At 45.7% G+C, this 24,666-nt stretch overlaps 1 protein-coding gene across 2 annotated transcripts in view; it reads right to left on the bottom strand.

Moving 5' to 3' along the window:
- MIS18A (MIS18 kinetochore protein A) overlaps positions 1 to 24,666 on the bottom strand; it is a 189,924-nt gene that overhangs the window by 158,961 nt on the left and 6,297 nt on the right. For both annotated transcript variants that reach the window (XM_085623120.1, XM_085623121.1), the window contains exon 2: positions 23,373 to 23,439. In XM_085623120.1, the coding sequence (XP_085479246.1) occupies positions 23,373 to 23,439 (67 nt within the window). The remainder of the gene's footprint in view (positions 1 to 23,372; positions 23,440 to 24,666) is intronic.

Here is a 24,666-nt window from a genome sequence, read left to right as displayed (position 1 = left end):
ATCACGGCGCTCTTTGTGTTGGGGTGGCCTCGCTGGGAGACCCTGCCTGCCTGCCTGCTGCGGCCCGCTCTGCCGTCCTGGGGTGGCCCCCCGGAGTTCGTGGCCTTGATTGCTTGCTCTCCACTGCGTGGCTGGTGCGGGTGTGAGACCCGCGACTATGGCCACGAAGCAGGATGGGGATCGGTTAAAGGCCAAGTCAACCCGGCGTGGCGCCGCACATCAGGCCAACATCATGGACCGCTACACCCTCCCGAAGGGGTCTCCCGGCGGATCGCACAAGTCCTCTGAGTGCCCCCCGGATGCCCCGGATTTGCCCACGGATCTGTCTCTGCAAGACGTCATGAGCGCCATTGCTGAAATGAAGGCCTCGGTGGGCCAGCAGTTCGACACTTTAGCGCACAAAATCGACGCGGTCCTCATTGATGTCAACCTTGTGAGAGCTGATCTCTCCAAGAATAACGACCGGGTCGATTCTTTGGCCCACACCGCATCGGGCCTCACGACTGAGGTGGCGGCCCTTCAAACGGAGGTGCACCGGCTCCGTCAGGCGAGTGCGCTCATGGATCGGCGCCTGGAGGACTCCGAGAGCCGTGCCCAGAGGAATAATATCCGCATCATCGGAGTGCCCGAGGGACAGGAGGAGTCGGCGGCGGATCTCTTTGTGGAGGACCTGATCACTACCCATCTCCAGCCTCGAGGACTGAGTAAATTCTTTGCCGTGGAGAGGGCCCATAGAGTTCCCGGGGGCAGACCGAAGGTTGGAGCCCCTCCGCGGCCTCTTATTGCCCGTATCTTTAACTTTCGGGACAGGGATGCGATTCTGCAAGCTTCCAGACTGCAAGGGCCGATTACGCTGGAGAACATGGAGGTGAACTTTTATCCTGACTTCACCCAAGCGGTCCAGAAGCAGAGACTGAGTTTCCTGGGCGTCAAGCGGCGGCTTCGAGGCATGAACTTAAAATACGCCATGCTCTTCCCGGCCAGGCTGCGGGTGGAGGTGGATGGTCGCACTCACTTTTTTGACCGTCCTGAAACGGCCGGGGACTGGCTGGACACTTTGTCTGGGGGTCATGATCGGGGGGGCGGGGGGGGGGGGGGGGGGGAGGGGGCTGCGGGAGGAGACGGCCCACCGGACCGGGTCTGAGGTACTGATGCCGGGGCTCACTCCGGATGATGCTGCCACTTTCGGCCAAGCTTAGGGTCTTTTGTTTGTTGTACTCGTCTTCCCTCCTTTGGAGGCAGTGCGGGGTCTTGAGTGGGTACTCTTTCCTCCTCTAGGGGGTCTAACTAGTTCCAATTATATAGGGGCGACAGGCACACTGCAAGTTGGGGGGGCTGTCTGGGCTCATGCAGGGGTGCAGGGAGGGGGGAGTTTTGTTGGGGCGGTTGGGTTGGGGTGGGGTTTTGTTCATTTGTACCACAAGGCAAAAGTATGGTTGTGCTATTCCTAAAGTGCTCTCGGGGGGACGATTGATCGCTTTCGGCTATGATGGGGGGTAGGGGACTGAGTCTTTTGTCCTGGAATGTTAATGGACTGGGGGACAGGATAAAACGGGGTGTGGTCCTGCAGTTCCTTAAACGAATTTCACCCGATATAGTTTTTCTGCAGGAGACACACCTCATTGGCAACTCCTTTCGTGCTATGAATCGACGGGGCTACCGCCTTCTGGCCCATTCGGGCTTCACGTCTGGTTCAAGGGGTGTGGGCATTATGGCTAAAACCTCGCTCCCGTTGGAAGTTGATGAGGTGCTCCATGATGACAGGGGACGTTACACGGTTCTGGTGGGTAGAATGGAGGGCAGAGTGATTGTTTTTGTTTCTGTCTATGTCCCGCCAGGGCTGCAGACGACTACTTTTGCGGATCTGGGGCGCCTCCTCCTTGGCCTTCCGGAGGGGATTCTAGTGGTTGGGGGGGATTTTAACGCTGTGGTTTCCGGAATTGAGGACCGTCACCCCCCTAGGGATCTCCCCCGTGCCCAAGCGTGGCTGTCTGGCCTCTTGGATACCTTGGGGCTGGTGGATTGTTGGCGTTTGAAACACCCTACACAGAAACAGTACACCTTTCATTCCGGGGCCCATGGCAGTCTCTCAAGGCTAGATTATGTCCTGGTGCCGACGGCGCATGCGGGGAGGATCGGGGAGGTGCGCCATTTGGCGCGGGGTATTTCGGACCACTCCCCGCTCCTGTTGCACTTCGACATTCTCCCGAGGGGGGAGGGTAGGGTGGTCCCGATTAATCCCTGGTACCTGCGTGACCCCACCATTCGCGCAGAGTTGGTTAAATCCCTCACGCGATATTTTGACGATAATGTGGGGTCTGTGTCATCGGCGGTCTCTCTGTGGGAGGCGTTCAAGACGGTACTCCAGGGGGAGGCCCTGTCCCTTATTTCCCATTCCCGGAAGCGCGAGCGGGAGGAGGTGACCCGTGTTGAAACTGAGATAACCGAGTTGGAGGGTGACCTAGAATGGGGGGTGACGGATGACAAATTACATGTTCTCCGACTCAAGCAGGCGGCCTATAAGGCCCTCGTCACGGAGGCGGCCAAGGGCCTCAGTAGAGAGCAACAGGGGAGACTGTATGATGTGGGTGATAAGGCTGGGAAATTGATTGCGTGGCTGGATAAAAAGGAGAGAGCGAGTCGAGTTGTCCCGTCGATTGAGAAACTGGATGGTGTGTGTGTCACTGAACCGGGAGAAATTGTTGATTGCTTCGCTGAATATTTCCGTGGGGTGTATTCCCCGGTGTCCTCCCGCTCGGAAGAGGATTCCCATGCCCTGCTCAGGGATATCGCGCTGCCTTCCCTTTCGGAGGAGGACAGAGTGTCGTTGGACGCCGCCCCAACATCTGAGGAAATTGCCCTCGCCATACGTTCGGTCGCTTCCGGCAAGGCCATGGGTCCTAATGGTCTTCCTATCGAATTGTACAAGCTGCGACCGGATACGCTGGCGCCGCATCTCCGTGCTATGTTCCTCGCGGCCCGTTCGGCGGGTTCCCTCCCGCTAGACCAGCGTCTGGCTACTATCGTGGTTATTCACAAGGAGGGGAGGCCGCGGGACCGGGTCACGTCCTACAGGCCCATTTCGCTGCTGAATGCGGAACCCAAAATTCTCGCCAAGGTGCTGGCTAATCGGCTGGTTAGCGTGGTGTGCGATCTGATTCACCAGGACCAGTCCGGCTTTATCCCTCATCGCAACACTGCGCTCAACCTGCGGTGCTTGCATGGGGTGCTCGCGCGTGTCCCGTTCATACGGGAGCCGGCCATTTTGGCGTCCCTGGACGCCACTATGGCGTTTGACACACTTGAGTGGCCATATATTTGGGCGACGCTGGCGAAGTTTGGGTTTGGCCCGGGATTCATCGGTTTGAGCTGGGCAGGGGCACGCGGCAGGGCTGCCCGTTATCGCCGCTCCTCTTCGCGCTTGCCTTGGAGCCCCTGGCGGAGTGGCTGCGGTGGCATCCTTCTATCCGTGGTCTCCGATGGACCCCCGAGTATGAGGACCGCGTATCTCTTTACGCTGATAATATTCTTTTGCACCTAGCTTCCCCGCGTAAATCGCTGATAGTGCTGGTTGATGTATTGCACTCATTTGGCCTCAACTCCGGCTTAGTCATCAATTGGGCTAAATCTTGTGTGTATGTCCTCTCTGGGGAGGCTCCTATCCTTCCGCGGGGTTGTCCTATCCAGATTGCCCCGCGGGGATTTAGGTACCTGGGTATCTTCATTACCCTGGACGCGGAGGCCCGGTATAAACAGAACTTGCTTCCCCCCCTCCAGCGCCTGAAGGATGATGTCGCGCGTTGGAGGCGCTTGCCGCTCTCGCCGCTCGGCCGGGCGGCATTGTTTAAGATGATGTCGCTGCCACGTTTCCTGTACGCCTTACAGAACACAATGGACGTTGTCCCGGCGCGCTACTTTCGCGAGGTGGAGAGTTTGCAGCGCCGCCTGTTCTGGGAGGGTAGACCGCGTATCGCCCTGGCGAAGCTGACGCTCCCGTGGTACGACGGGGGGGTTGCCCTCCCAGACATCAAGCGATATTACTGGGCCTCCCAGCTGGCTGCGATAAATCACGGCCTTTACGGGCCCGCTCTAAACCCGGCCTTTGAGATGGATAAAATGTTACTGCCGGGCGGCGACTATAATCGGGCGCTTTATTCTAGCTCGCTCGACGCACGTCTGACGGGCCCCAAGCGGGTCATGGTGCGAGTGTGGCACGCGGCTAACTTGGCGATGGGGTGGAAGGATCGTTTGACCCGGGCGACGCCACTATACGCATCTGAGCGGCTGGGCTCCCTGTGGATCTCGAAGGGCTTTGAGAAGTGGGACATGATAGGCATCAGCAGGGTGGGCGATCTCTGGACGAGGGGGGGATTCAAAACGTTCGATGTGCTGCAGACGGAATTCCAGTTGCAGGACAGGGAGTACTTTCGATATATGCAGATCCGTCATGCGTTGTGCTCCGTATTCCCGGACGTTGCCTCCATCCCGGAGTACTCCCCTCTGGAGGATAGAGTGCTAGATGGGCATGTACCGGACGCCACGATTTCATTAATTTACAAAAAACTCATCAATGATCGCTCGGGACTGCTGACTGGCCTTCGTGAGGCGTGGGGGGCTGATGGATTGGAGCTGGATGACGAGGACTGGGTGTCTGCGGTGGCCTCCCCGAAAGAGGTGGCCATACCGGCTCGCCTTCGCTTCGTCCAGCTCAAGATACTCCATAGGGTCTATGTTACGGGGCCGAGTCTGATGCGTATGGGCTATGCTGTGGACGGGTTGTGTAAGCGTGGGTGTGGTTCTTTGGGGACCTTTCTCCATATATTGTGGGAATGCCCGGAGGTGGCGCAATTCTGGCGTGGTGTGCACGAGGTCTTGCAGGCAGTTACGCATGTGCCGCTGCTGCCCGAGGCGAGGAGAGGTCTCCTGAATGTGTGGGAGCCAACCGACTACTCAGTGCCGCAGACGTGGTGGGTGACTCTGGGATATATGGTGGCCAAGCGTGATATTGCGCAATTGTGGGGTTCCCAGAGGTTACCGACTGTCTCGGCGTGGAAGGACAACAAGGATTGGTGTATGTTTGGGAAAAGGTGGTGTATGTTGCGAGAGGTAAGCCTGGGAAATGGGTGAAAGTGTGGGGCCCCTGGAACGCCTACCGCGGGGTATCTGTACCCCGCCGCTGATGCCTGATCCGTCACCGGCCCCGTCTCCTTAGCCTGCTTGTCTTCCTGGTTCTGGGCATTGAGTTCACTTTGTCTCCGTCCCGACCTATCCCCCCCCTTGATATTCCTGTGGATCGGTAGGGTCCCCCCCAGGGGAGCACATGCTATTGTTTCCGATTGTGGGTTGCCTTGCGGACTTGTTTCTTCGTTATTTATATAAAAATGAAACCGTTGTGTGGGGTCCGGATGGTGCGGCTGCCAACGCTTCTTTCAACTCCTGTGATCTCTCTTCTGCCGCAGCGTGTGTTCTACTGTTTGTATTATATGCTCTTTCTGTCTGCTAGCGGCCGGCCTGAAGGTTGTAGGCCCATCTTTGTATATCTTTTGGATTCTGTAATAAACGGTTTCAAAAAAAAAAAAAAAAAAAAAAAAAGCAGGTGCACAGGACATGACATTGCCGGATCTTCCTTCAATACAGACCAAATGGAAAAAGCTGCAGCCAAATGAGTACAGCAGAAGTTGACCAAGAAAATGGAGGAAGAAGCTGCCACTGCCGCTACTCAATTAGCCGCAGAATCCCTTGGTGCACTTCCTGCAGACATCACAATGCAATGCCAACCATATGCCCAGGGAAGAAATAAATTGAAAAGTACAGTGGGCAGACGTGCACAGGATAGACTTGGAAGAAGCCAGGACATTTCATTAGGGACTAGAGGTTTGAAAAGAAAGATGAACTTAAAGGCCAGACAACGCAAATTTATGCCAACAAATGGCACCACCCGGTGGTATTGTGGCACCACCCACCATGAGTACCCAAGTGATCTATCTCCCTCAGCCCCAAATGCAATTGCAACCTCAACTGCAGTTGCTACCCCAGCAACAACAACAACCCGTGCCCCACAACCAATTACACAGCCCACCTTATAAACAACAAAAACACAAGGAGGGGTGCCTGTCAGGGTGAGGAAACCCCCTTCGAGCAAAATTACAGGTGAGGGTATACCGATATACCCAATGGAGGTGTATGAATGAGAATGAGAGTAGTCTCATGTGTCCAGTCTTATCGGTTAACCGCAGGCCAGGCGAGGAACCCACTGTGACGGTAGGCATGAATAACAAGGTGTACAGCTTTTTCAGCAACACTGGGGCTACAATGTCCTGTATCCATGAGAGAGGACTCCCACTTTCAGACTCTTAAATGGACACACAGGGGTTTTCTGGGGCTGTGGTGAGGGTTCCATTCCCTAAACTTTTGAAGATGGAAATATGGGTGTAGTCTCTTACTCTCTCTGGCCGCCCCTGCCAACCCACTAGGACACAATCTCATTGAGAAATTGAACATTTCTATCCAATATGAAGAAGATGGGACATATGTTCAACACCAGGAATGTCCCCGACATGCATCATGACAATAATAGCAAACCCCTCAGACAGAGACCAGGGTAGGGCTAGACCCACAGACATTTTAGCATTTACTAGAGCAGTGTATACCTTCATAGCAGAAACGCCTGAACTGACAGGCACATTTGTCAAATTACCCAAGAATTTTCTTTCAGCACAAGGGCACCTGTTTAAAGGTGCCAGACAAAAACCTCATCCTGGAAGTAGAGGCTCTGGAGATATCTCCTGCCTATGGGACAAAGATGGCAAGTGACCACACCCAAGCACTTAAGACATGCATCTTTCATGATCCCAACAAACAAGCAAGAGGCATATTAGACAACCAGTTGTTTGCTGATGACCCCTAAAGGACAGTGATTGTTTACCAAGACCGTATACCTCTACGCACTACACTAGAGACAAGGTCTGCAGAGCCAAAAAAAGTTCTCTGCCTCCATCAAGGAAAATGACCTTGTACAGGTGCCTCCCAGCTTGTGGACAAAGGGACCCCATGATGTAGGCCTTGTCCGCAAGACAATACCATTTAGCATAACTGTGAAGGAAAGGGCAATACTATCAAGACTGAGACAATACCCTCTCTCTAAAGAAGCAGAGGAGGGCATTGCGCCCGTAATACAGACACTGGTAGAGCAGGTAGCCATATACCCAGGAGTATCCCCCTGCAACACCCCAATTTACACCATCAAGGCCAATTTGTGGCGTACGATTCAAGACCTGCACCCCCTGAATGACGTAGTGATACCAGAGTTCCCTGTAATGCCCGGCCCTTCTGTCATCCTCACCAACATAGCTCAAGATGCCATATACTTTTCAGGCATTACTATCAGAATGCATTTTTCAGCATCCCACTGCACCCAGCCACTATTTGACCGCATTTTCGTACAGCGGGTCTCAGTATCTCTATTCTCATTTACCTCAAGGGTACTGCGAGTCACCTAGCGTCTTCAACATAACGGTCAAGAATGACCTCGCAAATTTTCAATGTCAGTTCAGTGTTGCAGCAGATCGATGACCTACTGGTCTGTAGTCCTGCAGAGGAACAGTATAGAAAGAACCCGGTCTCTGTTGTGGAGCCTTGCTCAATGAGGCTACAAGGTGGATAGAGACAAATTACAGTATTGTAAGGAAGAAGTCCAATTCTTGGAACAACTGCGGTCACCCTCAGATTGCAGAGTTACGCCCAAAAGAGCAGTATCCATCAGACAGATGACAGAGCCCGAGACTGTGAAAGGAATACCGAAGTTCCCTGGCTTATGTAATTATGTCAGACTATGGGTTTAGACTAGAGTACTTTAATAGCCCCACTGCTTGTGTCTATCAAACCGGCTAAAACACAGAAGGATAAGATAGCATGGACTGCTGAGATGTAGCAGACCTTTCGCAAATTAAAAACCGATAACAAATGCACCAGTGTTAGGAAAACCAGACTACAACAAAGAGTTTTTCCTCTTTTACCACTGTAATGGTCATGTGATGAGGACTACTCATCCAAAAATATCCCTAAGCCACAAACTGATTGCTTACTTCAGCGGCCTTCTTGATTCCCTCATGAAAGGCCATCACCACTTAGAAAAAGCATTAGCCAGAGCAACCTTTGCGGTAGAGAAAAGTGTGCCCATTGCTATGGCTGCACCACTGACACAGTACACTGAACATGCAGTGTTGGCGATCATTCAGAAAGCCAATACTACACTAACCATACAGATAGTATCAGGCTATGTAATAGCATTGCCATCTGTCAAGATAGTTAATTGTCATGCAGTCAACCCTGCTGCCTTCTTTGCACACATCATTACAGATACAGACGATGATGATGACCATGACTGCGCCACATATACTCCAGATGGAACGCAGCCAAGCAACAGAAGATCCCATCCCAGGTAGTTTTGTATATTTTGTGGATGGGTCGTCCACAATAGATCAGGACTCAGGAGTAAGACATATTGGTGCAGCCAGAGCAATGCAGCATTACTCTTCAAATATACTGTAGATAACAAAAGTGATAACTTTGTAATCTCATTACTCAGCCCAGGCTGCCGAACTCGAAGCATTAGCGACAGCTCTCAAGCAGGAGAGAGAAGCGATAACAGTATACTCCAATTCAGCCTACATCACCACGACAGTGCACTCCAGCATTATGAGGTGGAGCAGATGTGGGTTCCTCAAGTTAGATGAAAGCCCCGTCATGCATCGTTCCTCTTGGAGGACTAATACAAGCCTTGACACTGCCACGCGCAGTTGCAGTGGTGAAGTGCGCAGTCCACACTAATGCCCAGGACCCTTTATCCCGCGGAAACGCCCGGGTTGATTGGGCAGCCAAAGATCCCCCTTAACCACACACACACCATAGTTTTGTTAGCTAGTGAAACTTCAGCGCCCTTGGATGTTTCCAGACTTTAGACAAAGACAGCGCACCTGCACCTAATAGTGCTACAAGAAAGTACCGGAGTATGAGAAACAGTTGCGGGAAGCCAGAGGGTGCACACAGTCAGGAACAGACTTAATATACAGACAGGTATCCACAGGAAACCCTGTCATGCCCCAAGCATTGCTACCGATAGCTCTAAACCAGGTGCATCTGTCTTCACACACCGCTAGATACATGTCCCTCCAAATATGTCAGGATTGGTTTGTTCTAAACTTCCAAGAGATTATCACAATGTATATACACACTTGCACCGTGTGTCAGCAGTATTCCCCAAACCCTACACTGAAAGCATTATCATCCAACATCCCTCGACCACAAGGATTCTTAACGAACTGCGCATGGATTACATTAACATAATAGACAGCTGCAATAATTAGCGCTACCTTCTAGTTGTAATCTGTCTATTTTCAAGACGGATAAAGCCAGACCTTGTATCCACTGTGATGCAAAGTCTGCTGATAATTTTCTGATGCATGAGGTAATAACCCACTGGGGTATTCCCGAGGGGATCTGATCCGACAATGGCACACACTTCGTCAATAACATCTTCTCTCACCTCACCACCCTGTTAGGATTAACACCCAAACTCTTGTCAGCTTACCATTCCCAAAGTAACAGCATTGTGGAGCGTCTCAACTGCATCCTAAAAGACAAAATAAGTACTGTGTACAACATTGAAAAAGAAATGGTTGAGGTCTGATGTCTCCCAATAGCACTGTTCACCTTAAGAAACACCCCGGGATCAGATCACAGTTTGACCCCACTTCAGACAGTGACAGGGAGAGTAATGAACATATCCGTGCCCCTAACTAGACATAACCTGCAGACTGAGAGTGCATCTAAAGTTGTGCAAACTGGAATGACTGTCTACATGTCTGAGCTATCAAGAGCCGCAAAATTCTCTCTAAACAGGTTACACATGCAGCTGGCAAGCACTAAAGCATCTCCAGCGGATGACGAACAGACGTCATACCACTGCAAACTACAGTGTATCAGGAACTTTGTTCGCAAGTGGGAGAACCCCCGATTCCACAGACCTCTCCCTGTGATGGACAGGGCGGCTACAGCAGTAACGATTCAAGGCCATAAATCATGGATACATCTCTCAGGCATCCGCCTGGAAGGTCCAACCCTTCAGACACAGAGCAGGAAAAAGAGGGGGTGGGGGGGGAGGAGACTGGAGAAGCAACTGGTGTACAGTTTTCCTCTGCCACTCCAATGAGGGACAATTTGCATTTCAAGTTATGCCTTTCATTTTTAGGTCTCGCGTGGCGTTGCAGTGCAAAGCACTGCTCGCCTCGGCGAGATTTATTGTGAACGAGGAGTTTCAGTAGAGGGCTTGAAGCCCCGCCCCTCATTTCCATTGGCTGGCTTCACCGTTTATGTTAAACGGTGGCCTGCCATTGGAAATGAGGGTTTTCTGTAGACGCCCTTTGGCCTGAGAGCCGGACTGGCTCGCCTGCTTTGCTGCTATCGCAAAACACTTACTTATCTTTATGGGGCCATGTGTTTCTAATTAGAAACACATGGCCCCATAAAGACAAGAGATCGATGCTTGTTTTCATCCTGTGTATAGCTGAGGGTGTCCCCTCACAGTCCGCTGGGGGTAGGCCATATATATTCCATGCATGGGAAAACTGAGATTTCGTTGGTGTTCTGTACCTTGGTAGAGAACAGTTTTTAACAACACTGTAATTGTATTTCCTTTGAACTCCTTTTCTGTGAAGCAACAGAAGCTAACGATGTTTAAACTGCTGTGTGCTAAACCTGAAGTCCTCCACCGAATGCACCGTATTATATTTAATGTGGCGTTTCCCACGCCTCACCTTTAATCAATCTACTAGAAACTTTGTGCTGGGTGCTGGGATTGGTTAAACTGCATTGGTGTGATGGGTTAAACTGCATTTGTGTATGTTGGCACAATTTGTATACAGTGTAGACTTGAAATCCTCAGAGTTGATGCTCTGCGATGTTGAGGGGATTCTCTACTGTGATTTTTGTGCTTTGTTTTAAGCACGAGTACGCATACGCAAGTCGGTATGTCTGTCTTGTGCAACTGCTTACTACGCCTGCTTGAAACTGGACTCCGCTAACAGCACGTTACTCATCCCAGCAGCATGACAAATAGGCACATGCGCTCTAATTGTGCTGCCTGGAAGACAGAGTGATATCATTGCATCTCCTTCTGAGGAGCAAGGAGCAGCACCGATGTGCCACGCCAGTGTTTTCCTTGCGCGCCAGGCGCATCGTTCACAGAATCTGCCAGACGATTTCTTCTTGGAAAGCACTCGAAAAGCAAAATATCAAAATGCTTCTCGATTGAGGACTGCTTTAACACAAGGCTTGGAAATCCCAGCCATTCGTCGCTTAGATTAAATAAATCCTTTAAAGGGCAATCGCAGTCCAGTTTTCTTTTTGTTACAAGTGTGTTACTCAGGGTAGAAATATTGGTCTTAACGGAAAGGTATACCACTATCGCAAAGAACCATATAATAGCCTACGTGATGTTTTTACGATTTATTCCGCTGGCCATTCAAACATGAAAAAGCAGGGCTTTTTCTTAAAAACAGTATTTCCTAACACAATTTGCACTTATATTTCTCAGAGAAGCAACTTTAGCAATGGTGGCTGCTTGCATTTCTCCAAGATGACATGTTTATTTATTTTTAATAAATAGATCCAGGCAGGAGATAATAATTACTGCCTACGCCTTAGATCGAACCCTGTTCACCAACTCCAAAGTCGGCAGCCTTGGATGTTTAGCCACCTCCTCGGTTAAAGACAATATGCTTTTTTAGGGGGTTTATCGGTTTCCCTCACCGAGTCACCCTCCCATCATGCACCACCCTTCACCCCTTCCTCCCTTTTGCTACTCTGAGCTCCCCCAGGAGTGCATGGGAAGTGTGCTCCTTTCATTACACAGATGTGTACAAAAGCGCTTTCACTTTAAATTTAAAGAGCCTCTGATCCTGAGACTCTCTTCCAGAGCCCCACCCTGCCAGCCCTCAACATCCACACAAAACGCATTACATAAGGTAAGTTTTAGTTGCTTTGTGACATCCTGTGATTTGTGAATAATTGCTTTGGGTATTTTTAACAGAGTCGTGTGCACACTTTTTTTGTTCTTGTTTTTTTTTTTTTAATGCAGGCTTTTTTTCCCTTGTTCACGCATGGCCACTCGAGTGTTTCGTGGTCAATCCCACATGCTGGAGAAATTAAATATCAATAAAGTTATGGTTGCAGTAGGGTTAAACCTGCACAAAAACAGCATATGTTGAGACACACCTGCAGGCAACACGCGTCACCCATACACAACCCAGTGGCTTTGGACACACGCTCTATCCCAGAAGACACGCAGCTTAGGAACCCAGCATCACAATGGAGAGCTTTCTAGTCGGATGACAACGCTCATAGACACATTATTGAGACCGCACAGCTATCTCTCAGGTTAGCCAGGTTTTACTTACACCACTCCAGCTCATCCGAGGCACCCTGTTCCAGTTCTGGGCTGTTACTTAACCATCAATTGCATTCTCGGTTCTGTAGTCTCGTTTACTTCAATTGTATTCATTTGATTATGAAGGGTAAAATACCCTGATTAGTAGAGGAAAAAGCCCAGCTGTGATATCGTGTCTTGGATGACATGTATATACAAAACAAGTAAGAGAGAAAAGGGAATGGTCATAAAAATGGAGGGAAATACTCCTAGTCCCCTTGAGATACTTTAAACAAACAAAAGAAGGAGTACATCCGGGAGACGGATCGAAATCTCCAAATTGCTGGGAAAGGTGCACATGGCAAGAAACATTTTCTATTCTTTAGAAGACCCCTCACTCACCAACCTAGTTGGTGACATGCTTCATCATCGGGGTCCCACCCGGATAGCCAAGTGCCATCCGGGTGTGCTTCGACACCTGATTACAGTGGAGCAGGTAGTTTTTTGGTGCAAGTGGGTGAATAGTGGATTAAAAATAGGCCAGATATCACTCACTATGAAGATTTATTCCGGAGCGACTGGCCAATCTTAAAAACATTGAGTAGATACCTTGCTTGGTTAGATTGACCAATGGTATCTAAAAGTGGGAAATAGTGCTAATAAGTGCAAAAACAACGGTCTACATGTTTCAACCTGTCTTATGGTATTGTTAGGTTTTCGTGAGGACCAAATGACGTGACCCGGGCGGTATACACACGCTAAGGTGTACCCTACCCTTGATCACTGTGAGCTAACCATCTACTCACTGTCAGGTGTCCTGTCATCCAATTTGAAGACAGGAAGAATCTGTAAAAAACAAACACATCATTACAAGCAGACACAATAGAACGTATGTAATACAGTGTTTGATGTAAAAGTGCTCCTTTTATTCCCAGATGTGTGCGTCGCGAACAAACACAACTGAAGGACTACCCCTGAATTGCAATTGTGTCTTTGTTTCAGAGGAAGTGGGACATTAAACGTTTGCAGTAACCTCAATTGCAACACCACCATATACAACGATATGCAGGGGTGCACTTTCAGCTTGATGGATCACTACTGGCAGTGCGGGGCCTGGCTCCACATGCAACTACCCCCGAACTGGTACAGCCCATGTTCCCTAGGGACCTGATACACCCCCTCCGTGGTAATATCAGGAGTGGACATCTCAAAGTTACATGACCATCCAACGAGCCGTCCAACAACTTTGTTGCATAACCACCGGGGAAAAAGAGCAGCGCAGTATTCTGGAACTGACACTTATAATAAGTTGTAGCTCACACCAAAGGGAGTTAAAGGAAGAACTAGGCTACATACAACAACCTTGATAGGGGAACGGTTGGAAGGGAGGAGGTGGGAATTGCCAAGTTGGAGATGGCCACCATGTTGAACGGAACACTTCATTTGGTTTTCTAATGTCTGGATCTCGATCAACAACTTTTTGCACTCTGCCCCTCATCACCATTTCGAGTTGGTAGATCCAACACGTGCTTTTGCACTCCTGCTCCTTCCCTCTTGGGTTAAGTTGAAGCCCACACGGGGTACCTTGCGGTCCCCGTGTGCTGGAGGAACCCTATGATGAAGCATATCACCCTCGGGTGAGTGAGGGTTTTCATCCATAATTGGCACATGCCCTAGACAACGGTTATTTTTAGGCTTCATTGTGCTACCCTATATTTTCTGTGAGATTGATTCAATTTGGAAGATATATAGGTCAACAGTTGTTGTATGTAGCCTAGTTCTTCCTTTAACCCCCTTTGGTGTGAGCTACATATTAGTACAGCTAGTTGGCTGTGGGTTATTTTTCCTTTATATTTACACTGCTGGACACCATGACTGACCATATGGGTCTAGCTTTTGATGACGATATGGTTCAGGCCATACTACAGACACCTAGTATTTTAGACACACAGATTACACAGACATTAGCAATGACTGAGGAATAGAATAAACTGACCAACATAAAAAGACAACAGATACGCACAGCATTACATGCTGCTATCTTGACTGAATATCTGAGAGCTAATATAGCACCCCAGGGCCTGGTGGTCTCTACTGCTCCGAAATTGTTCCTTGAGAACAAAGTCTTTAAAATCAATTGGTCTAAGATTGCCTGGAAGTGCTCTAGGGATTGGCTCATTTTACTGATCACTACAGCGAAAGAAACCTCTGACTTGTTGTTGATCGAGATCCAGACATTAGAAAACCAAATGAAGTGTTCCGTTCAAATCACCTTTTTATAAGAAACGTCTTAAAGAAATTACTAAGACACTGAATGAAACTAAGGATGATTTGATCAAATACAAAGTGAACAAACTCAAAAAAGATATGGACAGGTTTTCTTAAGAAAAAATCTATCCTTATACTTCTGATGAATACACTTCTCTACCCACCAAAAAGAACAACAGACATGGAGCACGTGGTTGGCGACATAATACGGATGAATGGACATCGAATTCAGATGATTGGAGCCAATCTGAAGATTCAGGTTCCAGCGACACAGATAATACCCAATTTCCCGGCCCAATGAGAGGACGAGGACAATTTGGTTATGGACCTCCTAATCAAAGCTGGTGGCCATCTCCAACTTGGCAATTCCCACCTCCTCCCTTCCAACCGTTCCCCTATCAAGGTTCGGTATACCCAGGGCCTTTTTTAGGCCAGGGCAGAGGACGAAGAGGAAGGAGAAGAAACAACCGAGATCGTAGACCAGATTTACGACAGGAACGACAAGAATAACAGAGACCACAAGTACACTGGGACCCGTCATTAGAACAGCGGATAACACGCAGTATGACGGTAGCTTCAACCAGTGCCCCAACAGTTTGATAGTCAACCTAAGTCACAAAAATCTTAATTCAATGGAAACTGCGGTACTTAATAAGGGATTGGGTTTTGTGCCCACTTATATGGGTGATGACTTTAAGTCTCACCAAGAACTTTTTTCTTTCTTTCGCAAAGTTCGCCTTTCCTTTTTCTTCGACACTGTTGAAGAAAATAGGCCACAACATTCTACGAACACTGGTCTAAGAAATCCTTCCACCTTTTTACCTACCTTGCAACAACTGCCATCTGAGGTAGCTACTTTTGAAAAAGCAGTTCTTCAACATTTTAATGCTAATAAAAACAGGGCTATTAAACCCTTTTTTAACTTGAGTAAAGCAGAAGAACGATGTGTGTTAGAACTTGGTTCGGATTCTTCTATCGTTATTAAACAAGCTGACAAGGGTGGTGCTACAGTGCTGATGGATGCTGTTTCCTATCGTACAGAGTGTCTCAGACAATTACACAATCCTAAGTACTACAAGACTATCAAACTTGATCCTACGAAGAGATTACAGATTGCTATTCGGAGTCTAGTACAAGAAGGTTTGGAAGCAGGATGGATTACCAGAAATGAAGCTGAATTCTTGAACCTTAAACATCCGAAGGTTCCGGCATTTTATATCTTGCCCAAGATACATAAAAATCAGATACCACCGCCTGGTAGACCCATAGTATCCGGTATTGGTTCTATACTAGAACCATTATCGCAATTTATTGACTGGTTTTTACGACCATTGGTAGCACAGATGCCATCTTACCTACAAGATACGAAACATGTTCTATCTTTCCTGACGACAATTGAATTCAATCCTATTCAACATCTCATGGCCTCATTTGATGTTGAGGCCTTGTATACAAACATTCCACAAGAGGAAACTCTCCGTACCATTAAAGTCTTATTGGAAGAACATCCTCGTAGTGACCAAATACCGACAGCCTTTGTAATGAAGTGTGCTGAACTAGCCATGAGAGAGAATTATTTCTCTTTCGAAGAACAACTGTATTGGCAAGTTATGGGCACTTCGATGGGCAGTACTTGTGCCCCCAGTATGGCCAACTTGTTTATGCACTGGTTCGAGGTCACCCACATATACCCTGAGCACAATCCCTTCCACAGCAAATTGTTGCTGTGGAAGCGTTACATCGATGATATTCTGATTATCTGGGAAGGTGATAAAGATTCACTATCGGAATTCTCGTGCTGGCTCAATTCTCTCAATATCCATCTCAACTTTACATGGGAAGCCAGCAATGAGACCCTGCCCTTCCGTGATCTAAGATTATACCCTCATGAATGCAAAATTTACACGGAACTATATCAAAAACCTATGGCGTGTAACTCTTTGCTCAACTATGGAAGTTTCCATCCCAGGGCACTTAGGGATAATCTCCCTGTTGGACAATTCCTACGTTTAAGAAGAAATTGCACTGAACTTTTAACATACCAGAAACATGCTGCTAATCTCAGTGCGCAACTTCTAACACGTCAATATCCATCAGGGCTGGTACGCAAGGCTAACAAGAGAGCTATGAATAATAACAGAGAAGCCCTGTTAGAAACAATTGACAAACCTAGTCGCCTAGTTTGTGTCAGTACCTTTAGCCACCTGAGCACTACCATAAAAAAGGCTATTAATACAAATTGGAGTATCCTCAACAAGGGCACAAAGACGTGAGAAACCGCTCTTCGCATTTAGACGAAGTAGGAATCTTGGCAACATCTTGGTACACTCTCGGCCGAGAGTTACCAATGTCACTAGTCAGTTACGAACCATCAACATGGGCACACCAGTTCTAGGACACTACCCATGTGGATCTTGTGTAGTATGTCATCTCACTACATGCACATTTACACTAGATCTAGGATTAAAAACGCCTTGGCAACTCACTTCACATACCAATTGTAATTCGGAGGGAGTGATTTACCTTATAGAGTGTCCCTGCAAATTGTACTATGTAGGTACGGCCACTCGGAAGGTAAAGACCAGACTTACTGAACATGAAAGTTCTATCAAGTGCAAAAAATCCAACACGAAATTGACCAGACACTACCTAGATGCAAATCACTCTGAAAGGGATCTTAAATGGGTAGTTCTTGACAAACCTCATTACCATAGGAACATGGGTCCTCGAGACAGTTTTATTTCTAAGAGAACAACGATGGGTGTTCAGATTGAGCATCCATCTCAATGGTCTCAATGATATACCCTGGTGCTCGCTTAACTCCCACTGCCATAACTTACAATCTTTCCCAATAATATTACCAATCCCTGTTTCCATTCATATTGTTGCCGTGATACGGGATTCCAAGTATGTCGACAGTTCTTTCAGCTTTTTACATCTGTGTCTATATCAGTAGGTTATATGGGATAATAACAGGCTAGAGATAGCTATAGATTACCCATGTTGACACTTTATTGCTGCACACTACATCCATTCACTGGTATGGCATGATTAGATCTATTGGTTATATTGAGTAAACCTATAGATTTTGATATGGTGCGTAGTGAGAACATTTTAGAGCAGTTTAGAGACCTATATACTTCTTGCATACATGTCTCCTGCAGATGCTGCTAATAAATTGAGACCTCAGCAAGATATGAGTATGGGCACATCTTGCTATTCATTTAACAGTTCTCCATAATTTGATATTTGAATGCAGGGATTAAGTTTCCATTAACAAGAATGACATTAATCACGTGATATTGAGATTGTCACGTAATTCAAATAGGCTTTTGTTGACTCTTTTAAAGCTTTCCACAATTTGCTTACAATATTTAAAGCGGTTTTTGATTAGTTGACGCTTTACATTCTATATGTCGACATTCGAATCCTCTTAAGCGCGTTGTGATGCGTGTGTTGTTTTTAAGTTTGTACCTTTCACGATTGTTGTATGCGTATTGAGTGACGCTTAAGACGTAATCACGTGGTACGGGGTTTTTTTGAAACACTTCCGCATTTATACACACACGCTTCAGCTATACGGTACTCCCGGCAGAGTTCGTATAGCAGCATCACGCGCGTTTCAAGTAAGTTACTCGTATTAATGCCCTTTTCTTGTTGTTTAACTGGGTTCCCCCCGCATTTAATACTATCGATCAGAATGATCATATTTACTCACTGCGACCGAGGTTTTTACTAAACTTTCGACTTTTTAGCACTCACTACATGAGCCTTCGTTAAAGGTTTTCACTAACTAAATATGGTAGCCATTACAATTTGTGCCACATGGCCCACACATTATACGTTATTACATGTGGTAGATATTTGCGGCGAGGTAATTGCCAAGTGTGGTTACGATTATTTTACACTAACATTAAGAAGGTGTGTTCTTACATTAAGGTGTTTGTACTATGAGCCCGACGTATTTTACATATAGGTACATCCTTTTGAATTTTAATAGCATATCAAGCGTGATGTAAGACTCTGAAGACGGTCGAGTTGATACACACGAAGTATGCTGTAGGTAAGATCACAGTTTATTCCATTACATGTTTCTTACCACTTTCTGGGCATTGGTCACATGGGTAATTATTTGATAGTAATACAAGCTTTATTATTTTACAGAGCCCGCTGACCCATTACGTTGAATGACTTTCCGTATGAATGTCAAGCATTTGAGGCCTAAGTATACACTATTTATGATTTGAGCACCGATTGCAGAGTGACTTTCTTATTGATCCTGACGAATGCCACGAACAGCTTTATCAACAAGGCAGAAACATGTTGATCAATAGATAGGGTAGATTGAACCCTATACCCACTTGCTTCTTAATGACTATCATTTAGGCAGGAAGAATAAAATTGTTGCCCCTAAATAGACAGTTTTTAACTTCACTTTTTGCACTCTGCCCCTCATCACCATTTCGAGTTGGTAGATCCAACACGTGCTTTTGCACTCCTGCTCCTTCCCTCTTGGGTTAAGTTGAAGTCCACACGGGGTACCTTGCGTTCCCTGTGTGCTGGAGGAACCCTATGATGAAGCATGTCACCCTCGGGTGAGTGAGGGTTTTCGTCCATAATTGGCACATGCCCTAGACTACGGTTATTTTTAGGCTTCATTGTGCTACCCTATATTTTATGTGAGATTGACTTATAATAAGTTCCCACAAGAACTCCACTTCTTCAGTGAGGCACAAGTATTCTTTGGAAGTTGGTTCCCAGCCTTCCAAAATAAAGCAAACACTTGATGGCTGCAGATCACGAGGTGGAAACTCACGAAGGCCATAAATATCAACAGAAGATGGATTCAACGTCGTTAAAGAACTACGACACATTAGACTGATAGCAATGCAGCATGGATATGTGCTGGACTTGATGGCGGCCATGAAGGGGGTGTGTGCGCCAGGTTTCAATCGGGCTGCTGCACATACATGCCAGTATACAGACAGAGGTTCTGCCATAGAAGAGACAATTGCTTTTAAACTAAATTTGCCCACAGTGATTTAAGGCTATCAATCAACGATTCACAGAAATTAAATACTGACCACAAATGACAAAACAAAAACCCAGTGACACAGTTAAGTGCAAAAATGTGTACAATAAATTATGAAGTCATATCGTATACAATGATACACATATCAATATTCAGAAACACAGGACTGCTTCATAACATAGAAAAATTACATACATATGTGCCTGATACATTTACATGAAAACTAACATAGCAGACAATGACGCCACTTGACAAAAATGACATATATAGAAAAGCTTAATTGGATGTCCATACAGACTAAATATCCATAGTAAGACATATTTTATTAATTCCGGCATAGATATGTCTGATCAGGCATGGAACGCCTTTTCAATTTACGCTGACGTTTTGACCCCCAAATACTGAGTGTGGTTGAAAAACATCACCATGGGGTCTTCCTCAGGACTATAGACATGATAGTGAACAGCCTATTGACAAGTTCGCAATGAATACTGGAACAAATGGGATCACACACTTTTGTTAAAAGTCAATAGATACCTTGGTGAATGGATGAGACCATTCTGTCCAAGCCCAAATTCACTAAGGAGCCAAAAAGTACTTCTTGTGTAGCAAACTTGCTGTGTATCAAATAGAACCCCACCAATCCGTGGGTGAAATGAGAAGTGGCATCAACTATTAGGAGCAGCAAGTGCTTCCCAGGATTACCTCAGACGTGCCGTAAAATCAGTACTGCTCGGTAGCGCATCCCTGTAAAAAATGGCTCATACATTTGATATATCTATATATTTGATTATTTGTGGGTTTTGTGAAAATGGTGTATAGGGTAGAGGATGGTTTATATAGTGTGTTAAGTAATTATTTATGGATACATGATATAAGCTGTTTATACTTTGTATGATTTTCAGATTTCAATGGATATTAAAGAGATAGGATTTTGCACAGTTGGAAATTTACTTTATACTGGGTGAGTGAGTCCTTTTTATGATTAATTTTACTTAATAATACTAGACACAAATTAATGGGATACTTACATTTGATTTTGTCTAATGCGGTTTTCTAGTGCAAAATTGGCGATTATTTGTAATCAAGGTGTGTTGGTTGGGATCACTTTTAGAATGCACCAGGGTAGGTGTTGGGTATATATAATTTATTTCACACTTGATGGTGAAGAGGCAATTTGAATGTGTCGCACTTGGGTGTTAATGTAATAAACTGTATTAGTGGATTGTCTAACATGATTATATACAGTTGAGTTCCTTATATTTACATTTGTGGATGTAATTGTGCCAACGATGCAGACAATGGGACATTGACTGAGGCCATTCAGACATCGCATGACCTACAAAAGAAAATGGTCAGCGAGGGGGGTGTCCCAGACAACTGGTTCCAGGGCCTGTTTGCCGTCCTGGATGTTTGGGTTGTTCAAGCCCTTGTTGACTTTGGTGGTACTGTGGTCATTGATGTGCTGCACTTTCCAGCTTGGGATGGCATGCTGCAAGAGAATGTCAGCCAAGGTGGATGGGACGTTTGCACTAAGAAAGCCAGGGCACAGGGTAGGGAGTATGTGGTAATCCCTCCAGAAGATGGGAGGGTAGGAGAGGTAGTTGAAAAATCAACTAGAGGGGGAAATGATGGAGGGCAGGATGGAATGCACCCTATGGGGGTTCGCAAAGGCCTAAGACCCCAGACCCCAATACAGATCTTTCAGGTTGGGGATAGCACCCAACCCATGCAAGCAGCGACAGACCCATACATGGAAACAGATACATGCTGAAAGACAGTGGGTAAAACTAGAACAGACAAGTCACATCTTGTGGTTGGGTCAGTTGAGCTATTACACAAAATAGGTCACTACAATCTTAATTTGCTAGGGCATGGGTACTCACAAACATTTGACCAGGGGCATCAAATTACAGGTCTGTGGTGTGACAGAGGGCCGCACTGATGTCAGCAGTGCGGTAGTAGGGGGTCTGGGATTGTATAAGGAGTAGTAAAAACATGTTAAATTTGCGGGCAAGCATCTATTTGCAGGTTAATAAATGCTAGCCCGTTTAACATTTTTTTCTGACTATTATTGCTAAGCCACTAAACAGCAACTTGTGCTGCTGGTCACCAAGGGGGCCGTATGTAAAGGTCAAGAGGGCCATACTTTGAGTATCACTGTGCTAGGAGAACGAGCCGAGATGCACTAATCACATAAGGGTCTGCTGCCCCTCTGAGTGCTGCTGCGGTTCCTCACACCCTTGCTTGAACATGTACACAGGATGAGACAGCAGGTGTCTCATCCTGCCTTAGAACATATGCTATAGAACAATAATGGGTGTGGCTCTAATCAGTAAGGCTGAGCCCTTTTAGCAATAAGAAACAAACCACCTGACAATACTAATAATTAATGATAAATCCTAATTGAAACGGCGCAAGAACAATTAATCAATGCATACCGCCACTAATCAATAGTATTTATTTACACAACATCATTTTGTTCACTTTTATCTTTCCTCAAAACAATACTTTATGTACAAAGATTCCAAAAACACCACTACAATGATACAAAAAAGAGAAGAACATTTAGGAAAAGATTTTGGACAAAATCACACAAAAACCCTACTCGCATACATACTAAATCATTCATACAACATTACCCATTCATCAACAAATAACATCCTAGACAACACTCACATGCCCACTCCTTGGATCCCTGAGTCTATTCCCTAACTTGTGGACCAAGGAACTTAGACCAAACAAAGGGAAAATCTACAAAACAATTAGTTGTGCAAACCATCTAATCTCAAAAATCTAGATTCAAAACATCAGTTATTTGAGAAAGCACAACAAAAACAACATATTTTGAAAAAACTATTCTTTGGTATAACAGTGTGCCATGTACAGAAATTTCATAATTGTGCCAGGCAGTGCTGTACATAAAAAAAATTACAACATTTGGAAGCATACTGCATGCTCGTATAGGGGAACAAATTGAGAAAATGGTGACAAAGGGAAAAAGATCAATAATTAAAAATGGTTTGAATAATACAAAAACGTTTGGGTTAGGATAACAAAAAGGATGTGGTTAAGTGCAGACGTGGGTTTTTGAGACATTGTAAAGGAAAGATCATAGGATAAAGAATAGCCTGAAGTTTAAGATTAGGAGTAGTGGGTCTCAGTTAGGGATTACATTAAACAGTTACTGCAAAGCATTGTGATTAGAGTTAAATGTTTTTCTTACTTTTCTTAATTCATCTGTGGTAATGGAATACCGAGAGGCACTGAACATCAGTGTATAACAAGACTTCAACTTAATCAACTATCAGTTCAGTCATGTGTTTTTCCATAAGAGGTATACCAATGCATCAGGGAAATGGGTTTCAACCACCACTTTCAAAAAGAACAACTTAATAAAGTCATTTATACCCATTTGTTGAACACACGTTGCTAGAAGAAAGCATCCACTGAAGGAACTACTTTTCACAGGCCCTTACACAAGACTACCAATATAACAGCTAATATGATCCATACACAACAGTGTTAAACCAAAACAATGTCCATATACTAAAGAAACACATAGGCAGCTGACAAACTAAACCAATGTCTCCAGCCATGGTAAATTCTGGAGAAAAGTATTAAAATTTTACATTACAGTTTACTCACCAACAATTGTCTTGAGAAGCTGTAGACACTTTTGGTTCTTTGTCTTTAACAACAAATTGGGACACAACTAAAATGACAAAGTATGCATGTATGATTAGCATGCCATAATTCAAGCATTATAAAATAAAATATTCTCTCAAAAATACTTGCTTACGATGGAGACAGTTTGTCCTTGTTAAATTATATAGTTTGTGTTCAGTTTTTAAATACGCTAAAAATAATAACAACAAGCACTGAAAATGCAATAGGCCTCGCCTTTTATTAAGTTAAAGCCATTTGCTTTTGGGACCTTATATGTATTTAGTTATGCAGCATAATATCCATTGTGCAACAACACCAACTGTTGCATGGCTAAACACTTATAAGGTCCCAAATGCGAGACCTATTGGCTATGGAGTAGCAAGCGCTATATAACTACAAACCTTTTCCCCTCTTCTATCCCTCTGCTATACTTTTGAATCAAAATAACTGACTAACATATACACCACTCAAATTACTTTCATATTTCACTATACCAATTCACCACTAATCCTTTATGGGTTCTGGAGTAGCTTGCTATTTGCAGAGAAAGCGCTTTGACGCCTCATCAGTGGTAGTAGGCACTATATAAATGCAATTAAAATACAATCAACCTGCACTTAGCCAATGCAAAGACTACCAGTCAAACAATGCTTTAAAGATTAAACATGTGGTAAATGTTTATTAGTACACGGCCCAAAGCTCTGGCATACACTCTCTATAGCTACTAGGGATAAACCAAACTATCTAATCTCCAATAAACTGCTAAAAACGACTATTTAAACCATAACATGACAGAGATTCCAAGACACAGCAATACAAGATGGCAGATTACTAACGTTTACGGCTGCTATAAAATGTGTACACCTATAACTCCAATTTTCTGCCATCCTCCCACTTGTAACGGTCATTTCTCTGAACATAATACAGCTGCTGTCAAATGTATTGCTTATTGTTTTTTGCGCAATAACTATGTTGATCCATGCTTTGATCGTCCCTGAAGTGTCACATAAGTGTTGACATGTAGGCCTGTTCCAGATACGACGAATGAGAGAGAGACAAGGAGAAACTGAGTTGTACTTCATCCCTGCGCAAGTTACTTAATTCCCTTTCAATCTACATCAGCTATATTTTCTACATACGTAGCTAAAACCATTTCCGATTAATGTAAACACAGTCTACCTTGCCCATCAGTTCAAATATGAGGATTTAATTGAGGCAAAGACATAAGAAAAGTATGTTCGCCTGAACACTTCTGCATTACACCCAGTTGGGA

Source organism: Triturus cristatus, chromosome 8 (genome assembly GCF_964204655.1).
Source record: "Triturus cristatus chromosome 8, aTriCri1.1, whole genome shotgun sequence".
NCBI classification, from domain to species: Eukaryota; Metazoa; Chordata; class Amphibia; order Caudata; family Salamandridae; genus Triturus; species Triturus cristatus.
This window is presented reverse-complemented; position numbering and strand designations above follow the sequence as displayed.